The 26,232-nt window shown below is 57.1% G+C and overlaps 1 protein-coding gene across 6 annotated transcripts in view; it reads right to left on the bottom strand.

The window, feature by feature from the left end:
* CDH22 (cadherin 22) overlaps positions 1–26,232 on the bottom strand; it is an 88,594-nt gene that overhangs the window by 57,914 nt on the left and 4,448 nt on the right. For 4 of the 6 annotated variants that reach the window (XM_083744224.1, XM_083744221.1, XM_083744223.1 and 1 more), the window contains exon 2: positions 669–1,584. In XM_083744224.1, the coding sequence (XP_083600350.1) occupies positions 669–908 (240 nt within the window). In that variant the 5' untranslated portion in view covers positions 909–1,584. Of the gene's footprint in view, positions 1–668; positions 1,585–17,595; positions 17,616–26,232 lie in introns of those variants that run through there. The other 2 variants (XM_083744225.1, XM_083744226.1) reach the window with 2 other exon arrangements.

Below are 26,232 nucleotides of genomic sequence, written 5' to 3'. Positions count from 1 at the left end.
GCTTCTCTGCGCAGCCAGCCTGCCGTTTCCTTGGCGCTGGCAGCCGCTGTGGCACGCAGCGTGCAAAGGGGCTGTAAAATGGGTTAGTTTTAGGTTCCCAGAGTTCATTTTGGAAAGGAGGCTGTTGCTAGGCTACCTCTGGAATTCGCCAAGGCCTGGTGCTTCGAGTCGCTCCCCAGGGGAGCCGTGAATTAACTGGAACAGCAGCGGCATCAGCAGTGTGGGGGGGGGGCAGGAGAGAGCGTCCTGCCGGGGGAAGCGAGGAGGTACCAATCCAAACTTAATGCCCAGGCATGTCCCAGCCAACTTTCCAGGTCAGCTCAGAGGACCCACGGCAGGAGAAGGGAGAGGCAGCCTTAGAAGGGTTTCATGCTGCCCATGTGCATGCGGCTGTTTGACAGTGGATCCATCTCCCGGGGGGGGGGGGGGACTCTCCTTCCTTGGAGACTTTTAAGCAGAGGCCGGAGAGCCATCTGTCGGGGACCTTCTAGTTGAGATCCCTGCCTTGCAGGGGTGGACTAGAGGACCCTTGGTGGTCCCTTCCCACTCTCCCATTTATGATTCTAAGCAGCCCCATGTTCCCAGCCCTGGGGAAGGCGAGGAGCCCCTCCCTCTTTCCCGAGCAGGCGGCCCCTGCCCCCCGCCCGCCACGACCCGGCTGCCTTTACCTTCCCCACGTACAGTGGTTCCGTGCCGGTGTACTCTTCCACCACGAAGAACTGGTTCCAGACCCAGCCTCTCTTCACGCGCCCGCTGCCCGGCAGCCCCCCATCCCCGGACTCTTCTGGGCCGGAGCCCCCAGGCTCCATGTGCATGGACACGACCCCCGCAGGGCAGCAGCCCAGGCCCCACAGAAGCAGCAGCAGCAGCAGCAGCGGTCGGATCCAGAAGGACTCTCGGGAAGCCATCACCACAGAGCCCTGGCAGCTAAGAGGCAGGAGGTGGGCATCCTCTGCAGAGGGAGGGGCAGCCACAGGCTGTGGGTCAGCCGTCCGTGGGGGGCAGCAGTCTCGGCATCCTCAGGAAGACAGCGGGCGAGGATCACATGCCTGCCCCAGTCCCAGCAGCCCCCCTCCCTCCCGGCAGGATCAGCTGTCCAGGACCAGGAGAGTCAGGCATCAGGACAATGTGAGGATGGGGGCTGCCCCATGCTGGGCGCAGCACCCACACAAGGGGGCTCTCCTGGTGCAGAAGGGACCCTCTGAGGCTGGCCCAATCCTGCTCCTCCTGAAGTCTGTGTACACACAGGCGCCTCTCGCTGGCTCCGCTCGCCCTAGGTGAGTCTAGCACAAGAACCAGCTGCCTGCTTCTTGAGCACCCAGGGGGGCTGCTGGGCCCCAGCAGCTCAGTTTCCAAAAAGGTCCTCGAGCACCCAACTCGCTGGGAGCACCCGGTGTGGTCAGGTGGTGGCTGGTGCGCGGCGGATCAGGGCGAAGGATCTGGCAGGTCCCGTTTCCGCCAAGGCGTCGTGGCTCCAGATCCTGCCATTGGGGCCCATCCCAAGCAGCAGCCGCTGGCAATGCCCTCTGTCCTCTGTCGGGTCAAAGAGGCTGGCAGGCGAGGTTGGCGTCCATCCCCAGGGACCTGGGAGAGAGAAAAAGGGGTGGTGAGTGAGGGGCTTGCGGGGGCGACTCTGCCCTTCCCCCTCCCCTCCAGGGCAGCTCCCCCCAGGTGAGGAGAGGGGCTGATGGATGCGGGTGCTCCTGGCATGCAGGATTGTGCCCTTGCCTGCCTCAGTTCCCCCCACAGACCCCCCCACACCCCTGCCAGGTATGGGAGCCACCTGTCCTGCAACGACTCCAAGACCCTCTGAAGGCACAGCCCCCTCCTCACATTGCCAGGCGGGTGAAGAAGTGAAACCGTGACCTGCAGTCCCAGACGTGGGGGCCCTGCAGGGACCCGTCAGGCCACAAGGTTTCAGTTGCATGCCCAACTGAAGCCAAGTCCACAAATGTCCAGCTGTCCGGCTGTCCGTTGTGGTCTGATGGCCACAGAAGTCCCTCGGGAGACTCTCCGGGGGACTAGACAAAGGAGCCCCCCCCCGCCATGCCAGGATCGAGGGCCATCGTGCCATTTGAACAGGGTGCCTGTAAGACCCACCAGTAGCCAGAGGGCGACCCACAGGTTGGCCGTGGGGCAGGACAACATCCGGAATCTGCGCACGGCTCTGGAAGGAATCCTGCCTGCCTGCCTGCCCCTTATCCTTTGCATCCCTGCAGGGAAGCAGGCCGCAGCCTCACTTCTTAAAAATAAAATAAAACCAGGGAATTCTCCGCTCTCCAGACTCTGCTACCCCTGAGGCAGCCCAGCGCTCCCAGCAGCCCCACACATGGGCAACTCTCGCGTGCCACCAGCGGCACACCCCACAGCACACAAAATATTCCCTCCATAACGGGTTTGGGCAGCATTTATGGGGACTTGTCAGTTGCAAGAGGCCGCTGGGAATCGAGAGGAGAGAGGAACACACAGTCACACACACAGCAATTCATTTATTTTATTTCATAAAATTTACACACCACCTGGGTTTTTTTGAAACAATACCAAACCTTGAAGTGGTTTACAAAAAGATAAAAGAAGAAACTCAAGCAAATTTTGCAGCCATGCTTTAATAAAACATACAGCAGTTAGAACAGGTTAAAGTTCACATCTGCTTTTGAAACAAGAACGTTTTCATCTGGCCCCAAAGAGAACAAGAAAGGCAGCTGCTTGGATGTGTTGTCAACAGGCAGGGAGTTCCCAAGTGAAGCTGCTGCCACAACGGAGATCCTAAAAAGGCAGAGCAGGGCATACGTGGCCCCCGGGGCAGTGCCAGCTCCTCCACCTCCCCGACCCTGCCATCCTCGTTCATCTGCAGGCCCCCTTTCCTCAGTTAAAACCAGACTGAAGGCGGCTCACGACATGAAATGATTCCCATTACTACAAAACTACAACAATAAAAACATATCTGAACAAAATAATCCCCATTTATGTCATCATAAGACCTAAAGATAGATTCAAAAAAATAATATCAATAACTGCAAAACTAACAACTCCAAAATTAAACCTTGATTTCAACAACAAAATCCCTAAAAAAACACCCCTAAGGGACTGCAGGAAGCTTCTGCCCCCCATCCCCACAAAGGGGGCTGCTTGGAAGCCCCTTTGTTCCAGCCCCGGAGTGCGACTCAGTGGACCTGATGGCAGCAGCAGCTTCCCCAAGAGGCCTCTGCAGCTGCCTGCCTGGGCTGGCACTCTTGCTCTCTTGCACAGGGCAGGTGGCAGGCACAAAATGCCAGGGCCGCTCGCCCAGAACCACCCACACACCTCCCTGTCAAAAAGCGCACCCTAGCTGAGGAGGGAGGAAAGTGAGGCTGCAGAGAAAGGCAGCAGACTCTGAACGGCAGCAGCAGCAGCCTAGCCAAAGTCACAGGCAGAGTCCACAAGAAATACATTTTTAGAAAAGGGATCCAGGAAATTATTGGCTGGTTAACTTTGACTTCTATTCTAGGAAAACAGGCGGAAAGATTGACTAAACACATAATTGCCAAGCCCACGGAAGAACAAGCTTTGCTGAAGAAAAACCAGCATGGCTTCTGCAAGGATAAGTCCAACACCAGGCAGTTTATTATATCAAAGCACAAAAATAGATAACATATCTACAAAAACAACCCTCCCCCCCCAAAAAAAAAAAACACAACACCATACAGTTTTAAGGGCCAAAGATTGTTCAATTAGCCAAAGGTCTGGGAGAAGAGGAACATTTTTGCCTGGTGCCTAAAGATATGTAATGAACCTCCCTGGGAAGGGCGTTCCACATGGAGGAGCCACCACAAAAAAGGCCATTCTTGCGTTGCCACCCTCCAGACTTCACAGGGAGGAGGGACACAAAGAAGGTCCTCAGAGGATGACGGCAGGATCCAGGTCTATTCGTATAGGGAGAGGCAGTCCTTGAGGTTTCACAAGTCAAAACCAAGACTTTGAATTGGGCCCAATAGCTCATCGGCAGGCCGTGCAGTCGGGCTATATCCAATTTCGTTGCACTTGTGCAATGTTGCACTTGTGTAATGACAATAAAGAATCTATCTATCTATAAAGCCCTAAATGCCTTAAGGCTGAGATCTAGGAAGGAAAACCTCATTCCCAGGAACCTGCCCATCATCTAGAAGATAGTGGGATGAGATGGGGGGCTTCTTGGTGGCAGAGCCCCAGTTACCAATCTCTCCCTCCCACAAGAGGGGCCAGACTGGCTCCCGTCTTCCTGTTTTTTAAGCAGTTTTTAATTTTTTTTGTATCAAGGTTTATTGATTTTTAACCCAAGAAAGGCACTGGTGAGCACTGTGGTGCCAGAATGCAGACCTTGGTCAAAGTGCTGTGGGCACCAAGTGGCCGGCCTGGGGAACAAAAGAAGAGGGCGGGTGCTGGGCACTGGCAGGCAGCGCCACCCCAACAGCGCTAGCGGTTCCTGAGCTGGGGCTGAAAAGCAGCAGAGGAAGATTGTCAGAAGTCAATGCGTGTGGGTGCCAGGAAGCAATCTGCAAATATTACAATCTTCCCAAATGTAGACTTGAGATCTGAAGAGCATGGAGAGATGAGGACCCACCGGTCCTTGGAACCACCCACCCCCTGGCCAGCTCAGGTCAGCAAGAGCTCCACTGGCTGCTGCCCCTCCTCCACCCACCCCCCGGGACTTGGAGGAAGAGAGAGACCCAAGGGGGGGGTCTGAAGGGGCCCAGGAGGCCACGTGCCAAAGCTAGAGGGCTCTGCAGGTGTGATTGGTGCCCAGTGGGCATCTGGTTGGCACCCCTGGGAATGCCACCTTGGGCTCTGAGACGGAAGAGGGGCAAAGGCAGGAAGGTAAGAAAACAAGTGTTCCCACGGCTCCCTCTCCTTCCCAGGCCCCCACTCTCCCCCCCCCGACACCCGTGACTTGGGCCAGTTTGGCGGACAAGGATTTTTGTTTGTTTGTTCCAAGGAATTTCTATTGTGCGTTGCCCACTGCTTTCCCTCTCAGCTTGGGGACTCCTTTTGTGTAGAGGGATGCATAAACTAAATGAATCTAATCTGTGTCTCTCATCGGCAGCCCACTCTCCACGGCTGGCGCTCTCCGTGGCCAGGATTACGTGGGCTGCTCTGGCGGGTCCCTCTCTCTCAGCAGCCTGTTGCTCTCCCCCTCCCAACGCATCCCCCTCCCCAATTGCCAAGGGAACCTGGGTGGAGGGAAGAGAGAGGCACCCCCAAAACCTAGCCAGGCAGAGCAGGCAAGGGGGCACCCTTCTCCAAGGGGGGGGGAGGGAGACTCCTGGCCCAACACACCCTGTTCTCTGCACCCCCCCCCATGGGAAGGAGCAGGGTGCCAGCCACAGAGGGCTCTGCCCCCCAACGTGCAGGGGGGGCTCAGTCCAAGGTGTCGAGGCAAGCGCCCCACGGAGCTAGGAGGCGGGCGGGCAGCCCCCTTTCTCCACAGATAAGACAGGCGCACAAACACCCATCATCACAACAACAGGCTCCCTCCCGCCGTGTCCCCCACCCACACGTGGAGGGCCAGGCAACGGTTGCTGTGGGAACGCCAACCTGCCTCCAGAATCCTTTCCCCCTCCTCCCGGCTGCCTTTTGTGCTCAGCCATCTCCTCCGTAAAGTGACCCTGCCAGCGGGATGGGGGTGGGCTGCTCCCCCTCTCTCCTCTCACCCCCACCCCACTCCAAAGAGGGCAGAGGGTCTCTGCATCCAGGCCCCTGCCCAGCAGTTGGCAGCCAAAGCACCAAGGCATTCCTGGGCTCGGCAGGTGAGAGGGAGGGACTCCATGCACTCCACAGCGCCAGCCCCCCCCCCGCACGTGCTCCCCCCTCCCCCTCCTCCCGCTCTGCTCTCGTCAGTGTGTGTTTGGCAGAGCTGTACTGTACATCATGTTGACAGTAGAAATTACATCCTGAGCTTATGTTTTACACTCTGCCCTGTCAGAACTCACCGCAGCCCAGTGATCAGGACAAATTGAATAGCATCCCGTCCGTGTCAATATTTATTTCATTTCACAAATGCGGCGGCCAGCAATCGGAGGGGAGACACCACCTGCTCATCTGGCGCATGGGACGGGGGGGGGGCACACCAGAGGGATGCTGGGAAGCCTGCGCTGGCAAGGCCCGGCAGGATAGGGGGCAGCCACGGAGGCCCCTAGACACTCACACACACAGAGAGAACACAAATGACCTTTGGGCACCTGGGGAGGCTGCAGGCAAGGAATGCCAACACAGCCTCTCCCCTGTCCCTGCAGCTCCTCCAGGGTGGCATTGGGCCACCTTTGTGCACCTGGGGAGGCTGCAGGCAAGGAATGCCAACCCAGCCCCCCCCCCAGTCCCTGCAGCTCCTCCAGGGTGGCATTAAGGGGCCCAGGAGACTCCCTCAGCCTCTGCCAACCCCCCACACTCCCCACAAGAAAATGAGAAGAGCCTGCCGGATCAGGCCCACCTAGCTCAGCATCCTCTTCTCCCAGGGGCCAACCAGATGCCTCAAAGGGAAGCCCAAACACAAGATCCGAGCACAGGAGCCCTCTCTCCTCCTGAGGTTTCCCTAAGAACATGAAAGGAGGCTGCTGGATGAGGCCCACCCAGCCCACCAGACACCCACTATGGGAAACCTGCAAGCGGGACCTGAGTGTAAGAGAAACTCTCCCCTCCTCCAGTTTCCCGCGGCTGGAATTCAGAAGCCCGGCTGCCTCCAGAGCAGAGCTCTCGCTAGCCCTCCCCCCCACCCTCCTGGATTTGCCAGCCGAGACCTCAGGAGGGACCCTGCCTGCCACTCTCGATGTTTCTCCAGCCCATGCGGAAGAAGTGTGGCTTCCCCCGGACTCTGTTTTCCTCCAGTGCATTAGTGCGGGATCACAGCACTCTATCCCACTTAATGCCTCAGCAAGACCACCTGCCTGGCATCTCATCTCGGGGAGGCAGCCCGGCGCAGAGAGGCCGGCCGCCGACAGATCTCGCCGCGATGGGCCAAGGAGCCTGTATTATTCCAGCGGCAAATTCCTCTCTCAGATTGTCAACAGCGCAGCAAATTGCAGTGCCATGTAACTGTGTCTCCTCTCCTTAAACAAGATTCAATTCCACTTAACTCTCCCCTTCCTCGGGGAGGGCGGGAGGGGACAGGACACGCAGGCCAGAATTCATTTCCCGGGATCTGCTAGGCAGGCGCCGGCGCCGTTACCAAGGCAAGGTCCTTGGGAAACTTTATTATCACTTGCCACCTCAAAGCACCTGCGCAGGCAGCAAGGCGGACGCTTCCGCTGGGGTGGAATTCAATTTCTCCCCTGCCTCTTGCGAGGAGACGGAGCCACAAATGCTACAAACATCACAAACACACCCGGGGAGCAGGGAGGCCAGCGGAGGAAAGGGGCCTTGAACCCAGATCCTTCAGCATATACTGAAAGGGCCAAACTGAAAGGAGCTGACCAAACCTCTGGCAAGGACCAGGTGGTGAAAATTAGCTCCTTCATAGAAAGCAGTTGGAAGGGACCCCCGGGGTCATCCAGTCCAGCCCCCTGGATTGCAGGAATTGCAGGTCAAGAACCCCTGACAGGTGCCACCTGGCCTCTGCTTAAAATCCTCCTTTGAAATGCAACCTGGCACATTGCCTGCCAACCACTCCAGAGCAGGTGAGGAACTGCTCATCTACTGCCCAGTCTTACTGGGCAAACCACCCACCCCCCAAAATAACACCCCCAACTATAGATATGGGGAGCTAAGCCTGGCTGTGGACTCCTGCAAGGGGCTGGGCTCAAAATAACAACTCCTGCCTAGGAGGCAGCAGGCAAAGGGAAACAGCTCAGAAAAGAGCCTGGAAGGGGTGCAGAAGAGGGAGACCCAGGGCCTGGAATCCACGCCTGATGAGGAATGGTTGAGGGAGGTGGGAAAGAGGAGACTGAGAGGCGACAGGGGAGCCACATTCAAACATCTCAAGGGCTGCCGCAGAGAGGATGGAGCAAGCTTGTTTTCTCCTGCTCCAGAAGGGAGGACCCAAACCAATGGTCTCAAGCGATGAGAAAGGAAATTCTGTAGACTCTCCTTCCTTGGAGGCTTTGAAGCAGAGGTTGGATGGCCCTCTGTCTTGGATGCTTTAGTGAAGATTCCTGAATGGCAGGGGTTGGACTAGATGACCCCTGGGGGTCCCTTTCAGCTCTAGGATTCAGCAAGTCGAACCCTCTGACATGACTTGCCAGCCGGAGGGTTGAGTGCCAAACATGCATGGCTGAGGGGAGGCAGAGGGGCTCACTCCTCCCTGACCCCCCTCCCTTATTACTGCCTCCCCCCAAAAGTCTTTGTCCAGGGACCAGGCGGAAGCAGCAAAGAACAAAGACCCCTCCGCTAATCGCATGGAAACCGCAGTTTTAATAATAAAAGGGACCAAAAAAGGCCATTGTACTTATTAAAAGTGTAATCTCTCCTGTCCTTGAAGTAAATCTCCAGCTTCCTTTCTCCGGCTCCTTGGAATTATTTTCTCGGCAGGGGGCCTCCTCCTCCTCCTCCAAAGCTTTTCTCCTCAGCTGGGTTGGAACAGACCAAGAGGTGGGATAAAGCCCCTTCCAAGGAGCCCCCCCACCACCTGGTCTCACTGCTTCTCCTTGCTGAAAGATGCCGAGCCAGAGTCCGTCCTCTCTCCCTCCTTGCCAGGCAAGTTGCCTTAATGCGAAGTAAGTTAATTATCGGGGCTTTGATGGCCCCCAAGTAAGGAAGCAGGGGAGGAGGGTGCCCCCGCAGCTGGGGAAGAGACCCCTCCTGGTCACAGGGGGAGAGGAAGCAGGAGGTGTTTGTTAAAACTCTCACACAGCCACTGTTTGGGGAACGCATTTCCAACTCACAATATTTCTTTTTCAGATCTTCTTTGGTCCGAGTTTCAAAGAAATTTTTAATTGCAAAAGAAAATCTCGGTGTCTCCCTGGGGGGAAAAGAGCTTTTAGAGCCAGAACCGTCTCGCTCGGCAATAATTCTTCTCCAAATAGGGAATTTTCATGCTTCAGCTACACGGATACAATGCTTTAATTGGCCTTTAAAGACGTAAACTTGGGCAGGAGGCAGAGGAGAGAGAAGAGTCACCTGTACACTCTTTGTCCTACGAAGTGGGAGAAACTTTCCAGGAAGGAGGGGGGACCGGGCAAAGGGGGCACCTCAGAAGGCGGGGGGCAAATACAGCTCCCCCCCCCGGCTTCTCGGTCTGGCCCTCAAAACTCTCCTGAGGCCACACTCTCCCTGGCCTGCCAGGAAGGGGCCTGCGAACCACAAAAAGAGAATTCCAGAAAGGGGTCCCTGCACCACAGGAACCACAAGTGGCCCCCCAACCTCTGCTTTGAAGCCTTCAAGAGAGGAGAGTCCACCACCTTCCGATGGAGCCCATTCCCCAGCTGAAGAGCTCTTGCCCTCAGAAAGCCCTTCCTGAGGTTGAGACAGAATCTCCTCCATTGTAAATTGAATCCATTGAATAATCATACAGTCATGGAATTGCAGAGTTGGAAGGGACCCGAAGGACCATCCGCAATGCAGGAGTCCAAAGTGGCAGAAAACAAGCTTGCTCCATAGGACAGCTCCTCAGGTACCGGCAGGTGTGTTTTGTGTGTAGGAAGGAGCTGGCCATACAAAGCGAAGACTTGCAAATGGAAGAGGCCCCCGTCCAGAACAGGCCAGTGGCCTGTCCAGTCCAGCATCCTTTTCTCTCAGTCGCCCCCATGGGACACCCACCAGGAGGACCCGGGCGCAAGAGCACTTTCTGCCCCCCTGGGGATCCCAGCAGCTGGCGTTCAGAAGCATCGCTGCCTCCAGACAGAACTGCTCTGGGGCTCCAATTCCACTTGCAGGTTTCCCCACAGGCTCCTGTGAGACATGGATGTCCGACCCTTGGCCTCATCCTGCAGGCTCTGCCTAGGTTCCTATGCTCCCCCCAGTGGCTTCAAAATTTCAGCAGCTCCCTGCGCAAAGCCAAAATGTGGCCCCCACCCCACCTCTCCCCTCCCCTCTTTGTTGCAGCGCCTAGTGCTTCTCGTGAGCCACCGAGAGCAGAAGCTCCAGCATTCAGTGCAAGCCAGAGGGAAGCCCACAGCAGCCCCAGCTTGGGAGGCAGGCAGGAAAGGGGGACAAAGGCTGTCCAAGAGGAAGCTAAAATATTCAGAGAATGAAAAGGACAGATTAAAACACGAAATGGATTTCGTGCCCCTTGACAAGCGCAAAAGGAATTGGCTTCTTTTAATCAAATGTTTGGCAGAAAGATGAATTATTTATCGTCCAATATGGCCTGGTTAAATAGAAAATGGACCCGTGTTCACAGCTTGGCTGCCTGCAGTTCCTCACCTCTGCATGCCCCCAGATTCCTGCCGGGGGGCGAGCAGCGAGGAACTCAAGCCAGGCAAGGGGTGGGCAACCGTCCCCAGCTCCCCAGTGCACCGCCCAGGCTTCAAGGTCAGAGGTCAAGGTCACGGCTGCCCCATACGGCAGAGAACCCTCAAAAGCCTGCGGCTTCCTCCTCCGAAGACTCCTGGGAACCGTAGTTCACCCTACAACAAAGCGCAGCTCCCAGGAGAAGCCCCTGGGGTGTGGGAGGGAGCCAGAGTCATCCTTCTCAGGGGAGGGGAACATCTTCAGCCCAAGGGCCCCATCCCCTTCTGGACAACCTTCCCAGGGCCACACGCCAGGGTGGGCGAAGCCAGTGCAAAAGGGGTGGAGCAATGAAGGCAAAAGCCACTTTTTATGGCAGGTGATGGATGGGTGGGGAGTGAAATGTTAACTAGCTGGTCCTGCCTTCCAGCGTGTCCTGCATCTTTGTCAGAACATGCCATGGGCCCCGGTGGGCCCCCAGAACCGGAAAACTGCAGAGGGGGCGGCTGGTGAGGAGAGCCGCCTGGATCAGACCAATGAGGGCCTGCCGGGCCCAGCATCCTGTCCTCCCAGTAGCCCACCAGCAGCTCCCCTGGGAAGAAGCCCACCAGGAGAACCCAGCAGAGCAGCAACACGCCCCCCCCCTTCCCACAGGAGGCAGGGAGAACCGCCAACTGGGGTGGCTTTCCAAGAGCATCAGGCAAATGCATGATGGAGGAGGAGGAAGAGGAGGAGAGAGGGCTCCCAGTGGCTCCCAGTCAGGGTGGCTCTGCTCTGTCTCCACGGCTGGAGGCAGCCAGGCTCCTGAATCCCAGAAGCTAGAAACCCCAGGAGGGGAGAGCGGCTCTTGCGCTCGGATCCTGCTTGTGGATTTGCCAGTGACATCTGGTTGGCCCCTGTGGGAACGGAGTGCTGGACTAGATGGGCCCCTTGGGCCTCATCCAGCAGCCAGGCTCTCCTGGTGTTCTTAACTGGCCTTCTGGAGTGAGTGAGAGAGGAGAGAAGCATCAGGACTTTGGCCAGGTCCAGCTCCTAGAAATCCCTCCCCCCCCCCAATCTCTCTCTCTCTCTCAGCATCAAGCAGCCAGAGGATTGACATGCTAGCACTATTGGGGTGGGGGATGTCCTGCCTCTTCTAAGCTACTAATCCCCCCCCATGCACCCCCATTATTTGAAACTCCCACCCCATTGCCAGGGGGTCTAGTGAAGGAGAGGCAGAGACCAGCCAGAGGCAGGCAGCGTGAAGACTGCTGCAGATGAGGACAGGAGGGAGGGGCAGCCACTGCTCCCCACCCCCACTTTGGCAAAGATGCCCTCCAGCCTCCCCTGACTTCCAGGCCAGGGGGGCTTGTTGGCTCTCAAGTCAGACTCCCAGGAGGAATCACCCCCCAAGCCCTCTATGCTGTGGGCACAGCAGCCCCCGTGGCCGGCCCAGGCTCCAGCCCCACAGTGACTGCCCTCTTCCCCACCCCCCATGAGCATGGCCTGGGGCCTGTCACAACCAGCACCTCCCTGGTGGCTCCAACACCATCCGGCCCCAACCTAACGCAATTCACATTTCCATCAAGTCACCACACATCTGCATCATGCATCATTTCCAGGGTTCATTTTGCAGGCAGCAAACTTGCAGGATGTTGCTTTCCTGGCAGTGGAATCTTAATTGTTGACTTGCAGCAAGGCAGCTCTGTGGGCACAAGGCAGGAGCAGGAGCAGGAGCAGGAGCAGGCAGGCAGGTGGAGGCGTTGGGGGGAAAATGTCTGGGGGGAGCAGGGAGGAGGAGGAGGTGTCATGGATGCTTGGGTTGAGATTCCTGCATTGCAGGGACTTGGACTACATGGCCCTGGGGACCTCCTCCAACTCCACAGCTCGCATGATCCTCTGATTCTTCCCCAGCAGGAGCCTGAAGGGGCAAGTGCCACCCCCCCCCCCAAGGGAACCGGAGCAAGGGCTGCCCAGGAAGTCAGCTCTGGTCCTGGCAGCTGCTGGAGCAGCCACAGAGAGGGTCAGGCGGGTGCCAGGCAGGTGGGAAAAGGTGCCTCCCCACCTGGGCATGGCCAGCAAGACAGACTCCCTCTTCCTCATCCACAGGCGGGAGATGGAGAATATGAGAAGAGCCTGTAACCTCAGGCCAGTGTCCCATCCAGTCCAGCCTCCTGTTCTCACAAGGGAAACCCACAAGCAGGATTGGAGAAGAGAGTCTTCTCCTGGGGCTTCCAGCTAATGCTTCATCAAGGCTGGTGGCCATCACTGCCTCTGCAAAATCATTATCTCTCTTACCACAAGGATGCGGCTCAAGCTCCAACAGTTGAAAAACACAAGGTTAAAAGCAGTTGGAAGAGATTTCAGGGAAGAGAGCAGGGTGGGGCCCCTCAAATGTATTCAGCTCAGAGTTACTCCAGAGGGACCCACTGAAATAATGACTGAGTTGAATAAGTTGATTTCAGTGGGCCTATGGAGAGTAAAACTTACACCTCCCGTTATCTCAGGGGTCAAAGGTCAGGGGGAAAGGTTACTGGGATGCAAGGGGTGAGGAGGAGACCTTCCAAGTCAGATGATCACCAGGATTCTGAACTGGACCCAGAAACAAACTGACCACCAGCCCAGCAGATAATAATAATAATAATAATAATAATAATAATAATAATAATAATAATAATTTATTATTTATACCCCGCCCATCTGGCTGGGCCTCCCCAGCCACTCTGGGCGGCTTCCATAAAAACCAAAAATACAGTAAAATATCACACGTTAAAAACTGAACAGGGCTGCCTTAAGATGTCTTCTGAATGTCAGGTAGTTGTTTATCGCTTTGACATCTGCTGGAAGGGCGTTTCACAGGGCGGGCGCCACTACCGAGAAGGCCCTCTGCCTGGTTCCCTGTAGCTTTGCTTCTCGCAATGAGGGAACCGCCAGAAGGCCCTCGGCGCTGGACCTCAGCGTCCGGGCAGAATGATGGGGGTGGAGACGCTCCTTCAGGTATACTGGACCAAGGCCATATAGCGCTTTCAAGGTCAGCACCAACACTTTGAATTGTGCTCGGAAACATACTGGGAGCAGACACCCAAGAATCACCCAAAAGGTGACCCCATGGGCAAGCGCCCAGTCATGCCCCTCCTGCCTCATTCTGGGCCAACTGAAGTTTCTGATCAGTCTTCAAGGGCCGTCCCATGTACAGCACACTGCAGCAGTCCAACCTGGATGGAACCACAGCAGGCTGGATCTTCTGGGGAACCTCCAGGCTCCTTGGACCACTCATGGCTGAGCTAGACATTTGGTGAGGGGTGGGAGAGAGGACCCCACCGAAGCCAACTCCTTTGACCCCCGAGATTCCCAGTGCCCTGGGGGGGGCGGGTCCCAGCCCCACCCAGGAGTCTTCCAGGCCCCCAGCCAAGGAGCAGGAGACTGTCAGACATGTGGAAGAATGAAGGTAATTAGCCGCTTTAATGCCAGTTGCAGCCTAATCTTTCACACTTAAGAAAATTGTTCCAATGATTTTCTTATTTTCAGGGGAACTCATTAAATAAGAATTAGAAACCAGATACGATAGTAGATAAGAAAATTAGCTCTGCCGCCATATCCTGCCAAAACAGGGCAATTTGGCTGCTGTCTCCTCCTGGCTCTCCAGAGTGGGAGAGAGGCATCAGCCCAACTCCAGGTAAGGACCCTCGGGCCCAAAGTCCTGCCCACTCGCCCCAGCCTGGCCCTTGGAAGTTCAGCAGCCCAAAGGCCCAGCTGAGTGCCAGGCTCAGAGTGCTTGCCAAGAGTGGTCCGGGGAGATCTGGAAGCAGGGGTCTCTGAGCACCTGCAGAATGCTTTCCTGCAGTGCAGTTGGCGGGTTTCAGCCCACCCAAGCGCCCGAGGGACGAGTGGAAGGGGACCAGAGAGTGGACTCAGGTCTGCGTATGCCCCCCATGGATGCCTCCGCCTGCTTCTCCCCCCCCCCCCCGGGACTGGGGGTGGAATTAGAGATCCTGGTGTAGTTACTTGGAGCCCCAGGGCGGGAGTTCTAGCTCTACAATTTTATGAGTCTATGAAACCCCTTTTCCCTTTTCTCATTAGCAAAACTGGGCAAATTGTTCATCCATTCATGTCTGAACATTCGTCCTCTGTACCAAGATGCCACCATGCTGCCTCAAGCAACATGGACTGACCTCTGCCTTCGCCAGTGGGGGGAGCCAAGGGGAAGCCCCCCCCCCAGCTTCCTCCTTCCAAGCCATGGGGAGGGGAAATATAACGCAAGGCATACTGCTGGGAATGTTCTTCCGCGAAGTGTTGGTGGGGAGTCTTTGACTGAGGAAACTGGGGGGTGATAAGCCCAAACATCCCCTGCTGCTTCCCGGATCAAAGGAGTGGCTCCCCACAGCTGCTGTTGAGTTTCCAAGGGAGCCATGGGGGGGGGGGCGCCAGCCACAGACCTCCTGAGCTACCGCAAAACACGGGAAATGAGATTTGTGGTCAGGATCCATGGCTCGCTTTAAAAAAAGAAGGAAAAGGAAATCCAGATTCTGCGCCAGGTGCCAAAGAGGGCAGCCCGAATCGAGGAGTTCCCCCCCCCCACAAGAAGAAGGACAAGCAACTAGGTTTTAATTTGGGGAGGGACACGATGGGAGAGGGCTTGATAAAGTTATGAGAAGTGTAAAGACACAATTTTTCTCCTGTTCTAATAGAGGGACATGGGGCGGGGGGTGCTCAACAAAATAGACTAGCAGAATATCCAGGACTGGCAAAAGCAAGAACTCATTTGGCCATCCTAGTCGGGACTGATGGGAGCTGTAGTCCAAAGCACCAGGATGCCATCAGGCGGCGGAACAGGAAGCTGCTTTGCAAAAGTTAAGGTTTGCCAAACTATTCTGTGAAGCACCTCCCACCCTCGCTTCCCCATTAAACAGCTTGACTGCCCCCGAATCACCATGCTGGAATTGGTGTGGCCCTCTACTGGCAGCCGTGCTAACTGCAGCATGACGACAGCCTTACATTTTAATATATATAGGAAGAAAATAAGGAGGTTGTTTACTTCCACTTTTATATCCCACCTTCCTTCCTCCCAGGACCTCAGAGTGGCATGCATGGCTGTGCTCCTCTACATTACATCCTCACCACAGCCCTGCGAAGTAGGTTAGGCTAAGTCACTCATGGCTGAGTGAGAATTTGAACCCTAGTCCATCTCTCTAACCACCACACGAAGACCAAGGGGGGTCCATCTAGCCTTGCCTCCTGCAGGAGCCGACCAGATGCCTCAGGGAGAGAAGCCCACAAGCAGGGCATGAAGGCGAGTAGTCGCCACAGCTACATTGAACCTCCATGGCCAAAGGCAGTCTACCTTGGAATAGAGGTCTCTGAGGACAAACTCCCTGCAAAGCACCAGCCTTCCTGCCCTGCTTGGGGGATTTCTTTCCTGCCAAAGGGCTTTGAGAGCCAGTGTGGTGTAGTGGTTAAGAGCGGTAGTCTCGTAATCTGGGGAACCGGGTTCGCGTCTCCGCTCCTCCACATGCAGCTGCTGGGTGACCTTGGGCTAGTCACACTTTTCTGAAGTCTCTCAGCCCCACTCACCTCACAGAGTGTTTGTTGTGGGGGAGGAAGGGAAAGGAGAATGTTAGCCGCTTTGAGACTCCTTAAAGGGAGTGAAAGGCGGGATATCAAATCCAAACTCTTCTTCTTCTTCTTCTTCTGATCCCATGGCCAGCTGGAAGAAAAGCCCCCCCACCCCAGCCATCACTTGCAGGTCTGAGACAAAGGCTGAGCGTAGAAAAATCTCGGGCCTGCAGAGCGCTGGATTCTGTGCGTATTTATACCTACAAGCAAAAGGTGTCCTTGATTTTCCTTTCCACACAGAGAACTCCAAAGCAGCCAACGTCAGTCAGGACAAAAACACCAAAGAACAGCACCAACAACTCCAATTAAAACAAAAAAGATCGAAAGAGCAGATAATTGTTATGATTTTTTTAAGGCAGAGCTGAACCTGGTTAGTAATCTAAAAACCATCTCACACCTGCGCAGTGGATGGACTCGGCAGGACGGCCAGGCGCAGGCAGGGTGGGCTCAAGAAAAGCCCCCCGGGGCTCTTTCCAATTAAATTTGAGCGTTTCTTTTGTTATTAGAAGGGGGCAAAAGGAGGGGTATAAATCTTTAAAATAAAGCGACCTCCTTCAGTAAAAGGGCGGGCAGGTCCCTGGTGGGAGGAGGTGGCCCTTGAGGGAAAAGGGCCCTTGTAGAAAGGTCAACCCTTGATGACGTCTCCAGGTATGGAGGGGAAGACCCTCAAGGCTGAAACCCCGAGGCCAAGCGGCTGCCAGCCAAGGTCCGCAACACTTGAGACGGGTGGGGCAATCCAGCCCCCTACATGGCGTCGTCCTCAGCCATTGGGGACTGGATAAGCAGCTGGCCTTGGGTGGCACCCCTGGGCAGCAGCCTCAGCCTCTGGGCACTTGCCCACTATTTCTGCAAGGTCCCGGGTGCTAGTCCCTAGAAAGGATGGAAAGTCCCTGCAAGAGGGGCTGGAGCTCCAAGACAGAGGCCTTGCTTTTCAGAAGTGGAGGCTGCAGGCTCAATCTTGGGCATCCACTCCAGGCTTAAAGAGAAATCATAGAATGGTAGAGTTGGAAGGGACCCCCAAAGGTCATCCAGTCCAGCCCCCTGCGATGCAGGAATCTCAACCAAAGCATCCATGACAGATGGCCATCCAACCTCTGCTCAAAAACCTCCAAGGAAGGAGAGTCCACCAGCTCCCGAGGGAATCTCGTGGGCCAGGCAGGGAAACAGGCACAAAGGCCTGAGGGGCTGGAGCTGCTGCCAGTCTGAGCAGACCGCCCTGGCAAGACTGGCCCACCACTCATAGGGTTGTAGGCTCAAGACAGCCAGATCCGGGCCAAGGGGTGCGGATCCTTGCGGCCTGAAGGAGCCCATGGCAACCAGGGTGGGGGGATCTGTGGCAGCGCCCGCCCCCTTTCCCCTCCCCCGCCCGCTCTCCAGCACATCACCTTCCTCCTTCCCAGCAGCTGCCGACGCCCTGCGCACTCCTGATGCAAGAAACAGGCTTTTAGCGTCCTGTCTAGTAGAATCAAATTTTTATATCCTTTCACGGCCAATAAATCCAGCTGGGAGAGGAGAGGCAGAAGGGGCGTAAAAGCCCTCGTAAATGCTGCCAGCAGCAGAGCGGAGGGGCCCCTCCCAACACACACACACACAGAGAGAGAGAGAGAGAGAGAGCGACAGCAACAGCTCCATCGCCCGCGCGGATCCCCGATAACGGCGGCAAATGCTTACACCCGTCTCCCGTCTCATTTTCCCAGCTTGATCTCCGCTGTCGCAGTGTGATGGTTTCACCCCATTAGCCTTCCTTAAAAAAGTGATCCCAGCCCCACGCCTCTTATTGCCCACATAAATCAGGTGGCGGGGAATACAGAGCACCTTTAAATAAACAGCTGATGGAAGTGAAGTTCCAGGATCATTATTAATAGCTTTCCATTTCGGCGGCCACTGTGCTGTGACATCCGTCCCCGGGAGAGAACGCTCACGCCTCCTGGCCCCCAGCGCGGCCCGTCCCCCGAGGCTCCAGGCAGGAGGAACGGCTGCACCCGCCCCTTAATTGCACGGACCCTGCCCGCTAACGGAATGCTAATGCCAGCCGGAAGGAGAAGGGTCTGCGGAGCAGGAGACGGGGGCCCTTGCCAGGCCTCCGAGGCAGAAGAGGAGGAAGAGGAGGAGAAAGCCCCCCTTGAAGCAGGGGTCCTCCCTCCCCCCCTTCCCATACCAGGAGGGCCAGGGGTGCTGCTGCTCCTCACCCAGAGACGGGGAGAGAGTGTGCAGACTGAGGAGGCAGAACCAGCCCTGCTGAGGGCAGCTGCTTTTACCTGACCGGATCCAATTTATTTTTCCCCAGCCAGCCCCAGGCAGAGACGGAATCGATCCCTCAGCCCTCTCTCCGGTAATTAGCCAGCTCCCCTGGGAGAAGCCAGCAGGTGCTCCCCAGCCCAGAATAGCAGAGAGGGGCTGGGCAAAGCGGCCTGCCAGGAAAGCAGCCAGTGGGGCAGATCTGGGGCCCAGCGGGAAGGAGAGAGGCCCAGCGGGCAGAGGGTGCCAGGACTGAAGCGGGGGGGGGCACTTCCAGCCACAGGACTCTCGGACACATAGCCTACCTTCGTCTTGAACCCCATCAGCCCTCACTTGGAACAGCCCCCCATCAACACCCCCCCCTTTCCCCTTCCTAAAGATTCAAAGCATCTCAAGCCAAGCAGAGATGAGGCTGGAGAAGACGCCAACCGCTGGCCCAACTCCTGGCTACTGAAGAGATGGAGAAACCCTGTTTGGCTGGACTCCATGCCCTCCAGGACCCACAGGAATCTAGGGCAGCCCATTCTCGGAGGAGCTTGCACCAAAGAATGGGCTTTGAGGCAAACTGGGTGGCAGCAGAGGAAGGCCTGGTCTGCCTGGCGCAAGCCACCACTCAACTTCCCTCTACCACCATCCTGTGGGGCTGGTGCAGCTGCTGCTGCATCTTCTTCACTCCCTGGCTCCCGGGAGACCATACAAGCACAGAATGGCAGAGTTGGAAAGGGCCCACACAGTCATCCGGTCCACCCCTCTGCAATGCAGGGATCTCAGCTCAGGAATCCCTGCTAGGTGGCCACCCAAGCTCTGCTCCGGCACCAGGAGGACTCCATTTTGGGGCGGGGCAGCCAAGTCACCAGGCACCCCTGGCACAACCACCTGGGCACTCGGCACCTCAGCTAGCCCTCAACACTTGGAATGGGGCAGTGGGGTGTAGTGGTTAGAGAGCCAAGCTAGGGCCTGGAAGACCAGGGTTCAAATCCACCCTCCTCAGCCATGCAACTCACTGGGTGACCTTGGGGACCAGTCACCGCCTATCAACCTACCTCACAGGGTTGTTGTAGGGATTAAACGAGGAGGGGGAGAACCATGCTTCCCCTCCCCCCCCTTAAGCTCCTTGGGGGAAAAGGTGGGATTTGAAAGCCATCCATAGATAAAAGCAATAAGAGCCTCGCAGCAGAACAGGCCTGTACAAGGGGGCTCAGCTGCGACCTTTGCCATGCAGGGCCCACCAGGCAGCAGCTGCCATCTTGGCACAGGCTCTGCCCGGCCCCGAGCCCCCGGACTGCCCCCTAGTGTTCTTCTCCTTCTGGGGCTGGCAGGTGGACCTTCACAAAGCAGAACCCTTGAGTCCTGTGCGGTGGTAATTGATCTCTTGTGATCTCCGTCACAGCCACCCGAGGGGCACTTTGGAAAATCCTAAATGCAAGAGCACCCAAGGCAGGCTGGGGGACAAAAAGGTAGGGGGGGGAGAAGGGGAGGGAGGGGGCTGCTGGAGCAGCAGCAGCAGCATGGTGGGGGGCAGAGATGCAAAGAGGCAGGAAGTGTGTGCAAGGCGGGAGAAAGGCTGCAAGGAGGAGGAGGAGGAGGAGGAGGAAGGTGGGCTGAAGATGGATGCCAGGCAGGTGCCAGCCTGTGGAAGAGAGATGTGTGACCCCAGGCACCACCCGCCCACCTGATTGGCATTGGCAAGGGAGCAGCAAACTGCCCTCCCCAGCCAGGCCCCTGGGCAATGCCAGCAGGAAAGGACAGCCCTTCCAGACAGCCCCATGCTCAGGAGAGAGGGGTCTGCTGAGACAGGTGGGCAGCTCAGCCTCCAGCCCCCTCCCCTGCCTGCCTGCCCCCCCCACCCCCAGAGGTGCAGCCTTTCCTTCCCGCCCTCTCCAGGCATCACAGAGGGAGAGCATCACGGAGGCGATTCTTGCCACCTGAGCACCGTGCGCACACATGCACGCCAGACAGCAGCCCCCCCCCTCCCCACACGGTCCTGCCTGCCTCTGCCTCACACACTTTCCGCCTCTTTGCAATTCCACTCTGCAGGTTGTTGCTGCCTCGGCTTGCTGGCTGGTTCGCAGTGGCTCCCTTTGTTCCAGAGGCGGCAGCGGCTGCCGCTGCTGCCTCCTCCTCCTCCTCCTCTGGCTGCTCTCACCTCCCTTGTCCCTCTTTAGCCTGTTTGATGAGCAGAACGTCAGAACTCTTTGCACACAAAGCAGCCAAGCAGCCGGCCTCCTCTGAAGGGGAAAGCACCCAAGAAGAGCCCCCCTCCTCTCACTCTCACAGCCACAGCAGCTCTACCAGAGAGAGGGGAGCTTCGGGTGCCCACTGCTGGGGGCAGGACAGGCGGGCAAGAGAGGCAGGCAGCCCACCCCCACCCCCAGGAAGTGCGCCTCCTGCAATGGGCCACCAGGAGGCACAAGCTGCAGGCAGCATCCAAGGCCGGCAGGTCTCCCAAGGACACAAGAAGTCTCCTGTCTCTCTCGAATATCTGGGGGGGGGGGCTGGGAAATGGAAGACCCCAGAAGCAGCGGAAGAATGCCACATGCCCAACCATCCCCACCAGATGACACAGTCATATGGGGTACCATCACCCCATTTTTCTGGGTAGCGTCCTCCAGTATAGCTGCCCCACAGAGAAGGCAGGCGAGCCAAGCCAAGCCAGAGGACCCGCCACCCCAACAGCCACAACTGCTCCACCATCTCTCCCGGCATTCCCACAGCGCCCTGAGCACCGGGGCAGACGGAGGCCTTGACCTGCTCAGACCCCACGCGGAGGGGGAGAGCGGCAAAGGCGGGGGGGGGCAACTGTTAGATCCACTGTAGTTAACAGCTTAGCTAGAGCACGAGGCAGCAGCCTAGGCATTTCCTTGGGGATGTGTCCTGGTTCCAGGGCTGATCATTACGAAGCCCGCAAGCCAAGCCAAGCAAATTCAGAGAGGATTGCAGCCCCTTTGGAGGACGGGGCTGGAATTCATAGAAGAAGTTCTTGACTTTGAAACGGGGAGGGATCAAGAAAATCAAGGACATGAGCAGGCATGCAGAAGCAGAACAGCAGCCCCCCCCCCCCTTGGGCTGGGTGAGCCGGGTTGGGAGTCCCCACGGCTGAGTTGAGTCCACGCAGCCGCCAGCCGTCCCCAGCACAAAAGCAGCTCCTGCTAGCTCACAGATTTAGACTGTGGTACCTCAGTTTACGAACTTAATCCGTTCCGGAAGTCCATTCTTAAACCAAAACCGTTCCTAAGCAGAGGCGCGCCTTCCCTAAGGAGGCCTCCTGCCACCGGTGCACTTCCACCGTTCAGCTTCCATTCTTTCTTTCTTTTTTAATAATATTTATTAAGGATTTGAAAATTACCAAAAGAAAAAGCTTCCATTCTTAGACCAAGGTAAAGTTCACAAACCAGGACACTATTTCCAGTTTTGCAGAGTTCGTAAACTGAATCGTTCTTAAACAGGGCTGTTCTTAAACCAAGGTACCACTGTACACTGCTTAAATATGAAGGCAGCCATTTACCCTCCTTCTGCAGAAAGTTCCAATATGGGAAGCCCCAGCTAAGGCCAGCCCCAGGGGAGACGGGCCCCACTTTTGAATAATACGCAAAGGCTCCCACAGCAGTTTTTGGACTGGCATCACAATGAGAGCAAGCAAATGTGCCTCCCCAAACCACAATGCCCCAGAGAGGAGAAAACATTTGGAGCAAATGGGGGGGGGGCAGTCTCCCTTTTCCTGCCTGCCTTCCCCCTCCAAACAGCCCTTGGCCAGGAGGCTTCACCGGGGGAAAGGAAGAGGGAAGCTGGGAGCCCTCAGCATCTGGGGGCCGGCATTTGCCTGCAATGGGTGGGCTGCCCCACAGCTGGGCAGTGGTGCTTCCTGCAAGGGATGGGGCAGGAAGGAGAGACACTGCTGCCTTGGAAGGTTCATTAAGGGCTTCTGCCGGGATCCCCTCTTGCCCCCCAACCCCTTTTCCCCTCTGCAGAATCAGGAGTGACAAAAAGGCTTCTGGGATCTTAAAGGCCAAATGTCCCCCCCCAAAAAAAAACCATGCCCCTTTCTCCCCCCCCCCCAATTCCTCAGTGCTGCACCAGGCACCCAGGAGGGCCCTGAGTTTCCAGGAGGGGGGGCGTGAGCTGGGGGCAAGAGCTTCGCAAAGAGGCACCGCACTCAGCAGGCCACTTACTGGAAAGCATCCGCTCCAGCCGCCTCCCTGCCCCCCTCCCGGGGGGGGGGGCAGTGCACGTCGCCAGCCTTGGAGCAGACCCAGCCTGGGCAGCTTTGCCTGCTGACGGATCCACTTTCGGCTGCGAGGAGAGACTTTGCCTGCCGTCCAGCACTAATTACCCAGAGCAAGGCAGCGGCAGCCTGGCCCGGCCCTGGCTCATCAGCTCCCAAGCGAGCGAGACAGCCAGCAAGAAAGCGGGGGGCAGGCCAGTGACCCTCCGGGCAGCTTGTTAGCAGGCGCTGTGGGTCATCTGGCCAGAGCACAGCCGCCGCCAGCTCTGCAGGACAGCTGGGCTGCGCTGGCAAAGGGCAGGACCACCTTGTCAGGGTGGCGTCTCTGCCCCGTCCCGGCCACTGGGGGGGGGAGCCCCTGGGGTGCACAGCAGCAACTGCATAGGCCTGGGACAGCTGCTGCTGCTGGGCTCAAGTCGCCCTCTCTTCACCAAGAGAGGTGCTGGCCTTCCAGGGCCACGAGAGGCTTACGGACCCAGGAGGACGGATCTCTCCCTGAGGAGACCCACAAGGTCTTGTCTGGAATAGCAGCAAGAGATGGGCCTCTGCATCTCCTCCACAGCCCCATTTCACGCCCAGGGTCCTCAGGCACCCAATTCTGGCCTGGGGTGGGAGGGAGAGGAAACTGTTGCACAGAGGGTGGGGCCTGTAGAATTTCACTTTCCTGGGTTTTCAGCAGAACATGGGGAGGGATTCTGAAATGGAGAGAGAGGTCAGCAGGGACAACTTCTGGGGCCACGGCGATGTCATCAGGTGGCAGCGCCCCATAGTTGGGACAGGCCTGTTGAAAAGAGGCAGCGGTCCCTTTGCTCCCCAAAATGGGCACTTAGCTCAGAAAGTCCCTGGGGCACAGACTCAGGCAGAGACACCCACCCCCACCCCTCCCAGCAGAAAGCGGCTTCTTCCTGAGACAGAGACCAAGTGGGTCTATTGTTTGTGGAAGAATGAGCTGAACCTGCGGCTTCTGGCAGCGCCCCCCCCCCCCAGCCCAGGAAGCAGCGAGACTTGGCTCATTGCCTAAGCATGCCTTGCAGTTGCCATAGGGATGCCACAGCCGCCACAAAAGGGGCCTTCCAGAGGCAAGCCAGCCCAGCCCTGGCTGCCTGGGGGTGTGAGGCTCCGATGGGGCTTCACAGGACAGGTAGGGGGGCACCCAAATGCAGAGCCTGCCCACCCTCTGCCTCCCCCAGGCACCGTGTTGGAGCCTCTCGGAGAACAGGCTGCGTGGGCAAAGGGGGTCTCTGGAAGAGAGTGCCCTTTCTGCCCCACGGCAAAGTCCAGTGGGGGAAGGGAGCCCTCCGCAGCCCCAGGCCCAGCCAGAAGCCTGCCACTCTGAGCTCCTTGGAGAAAAGGGTGAGAAATAAACGCAATAAACAAAGACGAAGCCTTCATGCAGAGCAGAGGCCTCCGAGAGCAAGCCAAGGGCAACTGGGGATCTGACCGCGGGGTCTGCAAGCAGCATTCAGCCAGGGAATGGGCCGCGGGGAGGGGGGGTTCGTCTTACAAAGATCACCACACGCTCCAGGTGCTCTTCCCTTGTCAACTCTCCAGCAGCCTGACCCTAATCATGCTTATTGCCATGAAACTTCCTCAGAATCTTAGAATCGTAGAGTCTGAAGGGCCCCCATGGGTCATCTAGTCCATCCCCCTGCAATTCAGGAATAAGTGAAGGCACTTGGCTACCAGGGTGGTCAGAGAGGGCCAGGATCCAGGCACAAGAGAGGGTTGCTGATGGCTACTAATGGTTTTTAAACATATTTTATACATAGTTTAATTCTATCAATGTTTAATTGTGTTTGAATGATTGGTTTTTCTATGTTTTTAGCAGTTCTTGCAAGCCACCTTGAGTCCTGTCAGGGGGAAAGGTGAGGTATTAATAAAATAAAATAAAATAAAATAAAAAAGACAGGATAAGTATGTTCGGTCTCCACTGTTGGAGGCAGCAAAGCTTCTGAACAGGGCCTTTACTGTGCTGGCTCCCCTTGTGGAACGCTCTCCCCAGGGAGGCCCGCCCTTCCTTGCAGGCCTCCTGATTCCTGCTCCAGCCTGACTCTCCTTCCTTGCCCTTTCTCCTGCCTGCTCCCCCATTCCAGCACCCCTCCCTTCCATGGTGGGCTTTTGGGCTCACAGCATGGCAGCCAATCAATTCTCCAGCTAACTCTGGCCCTTGGGTTTCTAATGTGGCCCTCAGCATCCGTGGCTCTATGGAGTCATAGAATTCTAGTGCTGGAAGGGATCCCAAGGGTCATCCAGCCCAACCCCCTGCAATGCAGGCCTCTCAACATAGGTCAATCAACTACACAGTCATATTTAGGTCCCCAACTTTCGCCTGAGTAACAGACTCCTTGCAAAATCTCTTTGCAAGGCATTATGCAACTTGCGCTGCTCCTGCAACCAGCTGCAAAACATGTGCCCATTAAGCCACAGGTTTGCGGCTTTCTGTGGAAGCAGAGGTTTCATGGCCCACCCAAGCAGGCCAGGTCTCCCCCCCCCCCCCGAACCCTCCTTGAGATTCATGGGAGAACCGCAAGCCATTCTCAGGTCAGCCACACTGGATTGCCCTTCCCAAAATCCTGGCCACCTGCTCCTTCTCAGGACGGCCCACAGTCCACCCACCACGGCCCAACCCCTCATACCTGCCCTGCTGCTCTTGGTCCCAGCCCTGCTCAGGCGGGCACTGCCAGGGCTCCTGCCAGCCTGCTGGGTGGGGTGCGAGACCCAGCGCCCTGGAGCCCCAGGCTCTCACCAGGAGCTTCCCTGGAGCCTTCTCCGGGGATCTCCCCACACACACACACACACACGCTGGGGACATGCAGCTGCTCCCCTCCTGGGGATGGAGGAGAGCCCCCCCCCTGCCCAGCCCCAGCCTGTCCTGCTTAAAGAACCCCAAGTCTTTCCTGTGAACTCGCCACTCCCTGACCTCCTGGTCTGGAGCTTCTTCCTCACCCGCTTCAAGACGGCAACAATTCTTCAAATTTATCACCCAATATGAATGATTCAGGAGCAGGCACGGCGCCAACATCCTCTCTTGTCATTTGGCTGAAACTCTGCAGAGTCTTTATAACCCACAAGGGCCCAGCGTGGTCGTCAGCGGGCCAAGGACCCAAACGGTCCTCCCCCTCCCTCACCGCTTCTCCTTCTCAATGCCTCCTGCAGGACGCTCCTCCGGGGCCCAGACGGGCAGCCTCTAGAGCGGCTCAGCACCCCCATTTTCCCCAGCACCTAGACTTGCAGAGTTGGAAGGGACCTCAGAGGACATCCAGTCCAACCCCCTTCAATGACAGGGACCAGGTGGGCTGAGAGAGGTTGAGCGGCCGCCGTCTGCCCAGGACAACCCACTGCTGGAGCAGAACACCAGAAGACCCAGCGGGACCTAGTCTAGCGTCCTCTTCCCAGAGCGGCCCAACGGGAAGCCCTCAGGCAGGACCTGAGTGCGAGAGCCCACTCCCCTCTGTAGTTTCCAACAACTGGGATTCAGAAGCATTTACAGCCTCCAACTTGCCAGCTCAGCTGGGGTGGGGGCAGCAGTCTTCTGAGACTGAGAGTCCCCCACATGGCTTTCCTGGTCTGGGGCAGGCTCCGGCTCCCCTTACGCCCCCCCCAGGCTGATCGATTCACCCAGAGAGCCTGAAGCATGCCCTGCCCAAGGAACAATTCTTCCCATGCATGCGGGGACTTTTAAAGCAACAAGAAGTCACCCAACATGAATGCAAGGGGAGCATCTGCCAGTGGTCAGGAACAGGAGAAGCCAGGAGAGAGGAAGCACAGAATTGCACAGGGAAGGGGAAAGGAGTTTCTACCAGCTCATCAGAAAATGGCCCTGAGCAACTGTGCCCCACTAGGCTCAG

Source organism: Podarcis gaigeae (genome assembly GCF_964106915.1).
Source record: "Podarcis gaigeae genome assembly, chromosome: 6".
NCBI classification, from domain to species: Eukaryota; Metazoa; Chordata; class Lepidosauria; order Squamata; family Lacertidae; genus Podarcis; species Podarcis gaigeae.
The sequence above is the reverse complement of the archived record's forward strand: the minus strand, read 5'-3'. Positions and strand labels throughout refer to the sequence as shown.